Source organism: Bison bison, unplaced genomic scaffold (genome assembly GCF_000754665.1).
Source record: "Bison bison bison isolate TAMUID 2011002044 unplaced genomic scaffold, Bison_UMD1.0 scf7180017864235, whole genome shotgun sequence".
Taxonomy (NCBI): domain Eukaryota; kingdom Metazoa; phylum Chordata; class Mammalia; order Artiodactyla; family Bovidae; genus Bison; species Bison bison.
Genome location: NW_011494807.1, coordinates 2211421 through 2215564, shown reverse-complemented (window position 1 = coordinate 2215564; position 4144 = coordinate 2211421). Strand labels below are relative to the sequence as shown.

Genomic DNA, 4144 nt, shown 5'->3' with positions numbered 1-4144 from the left:
AGGGGGGTGGGAGGGAGGCTCAAGAAGGAGGGGGCTGATTCGAGTTGTTGTATGGCAGAAACCAATACAACACTGAAAAGCAATTCTCCTCCAATTCAAAATAAACAAATTTTTTTTAAAGGGGGAAAATGTAATGGAAAGACATGAAAGAAAACAGTGAATTTGAACTCTTTTTCATATATGTATTTCTTCCTTAAAGAACTTAATTCATTTAACCAATTTCCTATGAGATTATTTCTCTTCGTTTCCATTAAGCTATTTTATAGTAATGACATTAGCCATTTATCTGTCATATCTACTGTATTTTTCTTCTAACTGGTTGTCTCATTTCTTCCCCCTGGGTTTTTGAATTTTTATGTAAGCAATATGTTTTTCCCTTTGTAGTCATTGTCCTATTAATTTTAAATTATAACACTCTTCTTCCACCATCACCACTTTGTCTTTTTTCCCCTACTTTCATATTATAACACATAAGATTTACTTCAGTATGGGATGTATAAACTTACTAATTTGATTAGTTCATTCAATTATCCAGCAAACATTCATATACCACACATGGCGCAGGTGAGAGACCCACACACAAAAAGAGAGAAACAGGTAAACAAATGCTTTCAGGGTAGAGAGCATCCTGGTTGCATAAAGAATGGACACCTAGCTCATACCGAGATGAATTGGTGACGACATCCTAAAGGTCAAATTTTAACTGTTCTGAAGAGGGCTGGAAAGTAGCTAAAAGGAAAAAGAAAGAACCTTTAAGTGAAGAGTAAAGTAAATGACTGTCACCACTCTTCAGAGTAATTTCAAAATCGAACAGGAAACTCACTAGTATTTGCAGTGAATTTCCAAGGACATCACTCAGATTACGGGCTTTTATATCTCATCTGTAATCTAACAGGAAAAAAGACCACCAAATGCTTTCTGTAATTAGCACGAGATTAATGTATGGTTATTAATATAAACCAAATACCTTCAAGAGTTCTCTTCAGTATACCCTGTTGTCTACTGTCAAGTGAAATGCAGACTTATTAACCTGGCAGTAAGACAGTAACGTGGGCCTTAGGAAGCCTCACTACGAACAAAGCTAGTGGAAGTGATAGAATTCCAGTTGAGCTATTTCAAATCCTAAAAGATGAAGCTGTGTAAGTGCTGCACTCAATAGGCCAGCAAATTTAGAAAACTCAGCAGTGGTCACAGGACTGGAAAGGTCAGTTTTCATTCCAATCCCAAAGAAAGGCAACGCTCAAACTACTGCATAATTGTAGTCATCCCACATGCTAGCAAAGTAATGCTTAAAATTCTCCAAGCCAGGCTTCAACAGTACATGAACCCTGAACTTCCAGATGTTCAAGCTGGATTTAGGGAGAGGAACCAGAGATTAAATTGACAACATCCGCTGGATCACAGAAAAAGCAAGAGAGTTCCAGAAAAACATCTACTTCTGCTTTATTAACTACACCAAAGCCTTTGACTGTGTGGATCACAACAAACTGTGGAAAATTCTTCAAGAGAGGGCAATACTGGACCACCTGATCTGCCTCCTGAGAAATCTGCAGCTCAGGAAGCAACAGTTAGAACCGGACATGGAACAAACTGGTTCCAAATAAGGAAAGGGGTATGTCAAGGCTGTATATTGTCACCCTGCTTATTTAACTTATATGCAGAGTATATCATGAGAAACACTGGGCGGGGAGAAGCACAACCTGGAATCAAGATTGCCAGGAGAAATATCAACCTCGGATATGCAGATGACACCACCCTTGTGGCAGAAAGTGAAGAAGAACTAAAGAGCCTTTTGATGAAAGTGAAAGAGCAGAGAGAAAAAGTTGGCTTAAAGCTCAACATTCAGAAAACGAAGATCATGGCATCTGGTCTCATCACTTCATGACAAATAGATGGGGAAACAATGGCAACAGTGGCTGACTTTATTTTGGGGGGCTCCAAAATCACTGCAGATGGTTACTGCAGCCATGAAATTAAAAGACGCTTACTCCCTGGAAGAAAAGTTATGACCAAGCTAGACAGCATATTAAAAAGCAGAGATATTACTTTGCCAACAAAGGTCCATCCAGTCAAAGCTATGTTTTTTCCAGTGGTCATGTATGGATGTGAGAGTTGGGCTATAAAGACAGCTGATCACTGAAGAATTGATGCTTTTGAATTGTGGTGCTGGAGAAGACTCTTGAAAGTCCCCTGGACTTCAAGGTCCAACCAGTCCATCCTAAAGGAAATCAGTCCTGAATATTCATTGGAAGGACTGATGCTATGCTGAAACTCCAAATGCTTAGGCCACCTAATGTGAAGAACTGACTCATCTGAAAAGACCCTAATGCTGGCAAAGACTGAAAGCGGGAGGAGAAGGTGAGGACAGAGGATGATAGGGTTGGATGGCATCACCGACTCAATGGACATGAATTTGAGTCAACTCCAGGAGTTGGTGATGGACAGGGAAGCCTGGCATGCTTCAGTCCATGGGGTTGCAGAGTCTGACACGACTGAAAAACTGAACTGAAGACAGTAATACACTAGCTTTATTTCCTACTTCATCTCACAAGTTCTCATGAGTAGAGTGTTCTTTACTCCTGTATAACTCAAGGTGTTTCCCACTTCCACTTCCCCCACTCCCCAATACTTTTAGAGAATTTAATACGCTTTATATAAAAACATAATTCTCAACCATTGCCATATTTATATTACCTTTTTTTCTTTTAACACCAAAAACATCCTTTCTTCGCCTATGTGTCCCTCTGGCTAGAATGCCTTCTTTCCCCTTCATTGAATCACTAAATGCAATCTTGTGTAAGATCCTTAAAGATCAAGACCAAATATCACTCATTTCATTTTGCTTTCTTTGGAAACTTTTCTGCACTAAGTATCTTTTTTTTTTTCTGTGAGTATTCTGTATCATTGATGGATGCTGATTACCCTTTCCTACCTGAAAACAGGTTGGTTAAAAACAGAAAGTATGTCTAAAGAGCAGGCACATAACCACTGAATAAATACGAAGAACTTCCTTTGCTGGAGCTGTAAAGTTCTTAACTGACCCCCGCTTTCCAGCCTACTTCAATTCTTCGATGACTTTTGAATTTCCTGAATAGAACCAGAAACCAGAAAGGGGATAATGACAGAAACGGTAAGCTAGTAAAATTAACCCGTAAGGGTGGAGGTGATGAGGGCAAATGTCTGATAAGACTGGATTTAAGAGAGTTAAGATGAAAACTTGGGGGCAGCAAGTATTAAAATTTTGCTGCAAATGGTAGCAGAGAAATGGAACAAAAGCTGAAAGAAGAAATGAGGTACTGAGGAAGCATTCATCCTTATAAATGATAAGGTCTCATTCAAGACGAGCAATTTCCTAGGAAAAGCCACCGCTCTCAACCTCTCAAGGAAAGTACTACCATGAGCTTCCTTTTACAGACGGTTACTGAATAGAGAAATTAAATGATCTTCCCAAGGTCCATGGAAAAAAATTCAAGACAACCGACAGCCAAAGACATTTCAGTCACCTAGAAACCAGGAGGTGGAAGAGTACGGGTGGGGAGTTACGGCTGTCAGTTCTCAGAGTTCCGGAAAATCCGCCTGAGCTATCAGGCGCACTTCCCGCTTCGTCCCAGACCCTTCCAAAAGACGCAGAAAAGCCGTCCTGAGGCCCCAAAGATCAGCCCCACACGTTTCCAGACCTCCGTGCTCACCTCATTATTGAGGTTCAAAGTCCCCGGCTCGGCCATGGTAGCTCTTAGCAAAAGATCCGCCGCTGCCGCATGTGAACTGTAGCTGCCGGAACGCGGATGCGTCCTCACGCCCCCAACGGCGGCCTCAGTGGCCCAAAATGCATCCGCCGTCTGCTCAAGCAGACGCGTAAGTAAAAGGTATACTGACTTTGAGGGGAGGAGCGGAAGTGACGAAAACAACTTCCTGCGTAGAGTGCGCCGTACCGGATTTGCGTGTTCCTATGGAAACCAGGCAAGCCGGTGGCTGAGAGGGTGTTCTGCAAGTAATTGCCTTCTTCAGAAGTTTTTCAAGATGTTGATTTTCTTATATTCCTTTGCAGAATGGTTCCAGCTTTGTAAGGACCTTGTTTTTCTTGTCTCAATGGGAATTAAAACCTTTATGAAAGGATCACTTGAGCGACCAGTTTTGCCCCGAA

At 41.3% G+C, this 4144-nt stretch overlaps 1 protein-coding gene across 1 annotated transcript in view; it reads right to left on the bottom strand.

Moving 5' to 3' along the window:
- The window catches only part of SRFBP1 (serum response factor binding protein 1), a 61996-nt gene extending 58120 nt beyond the window's left edge, over positions 1-3876 (bottom strand). Inside the window, exon 1 of the mRNA XM_010846284.1 lies at positions 3690-3876. Within this exon, the coding sequence (XP_010844586.1) occupies positions 3690-3725 (36 nt within the window). The 5' untranslated portion in view covers positions 3726-3876. The remainder of the gene's footprint in view (positions 1-3689) is intronic.
- Positions 3877-4144: the final 268 nt, after the last annotated feature.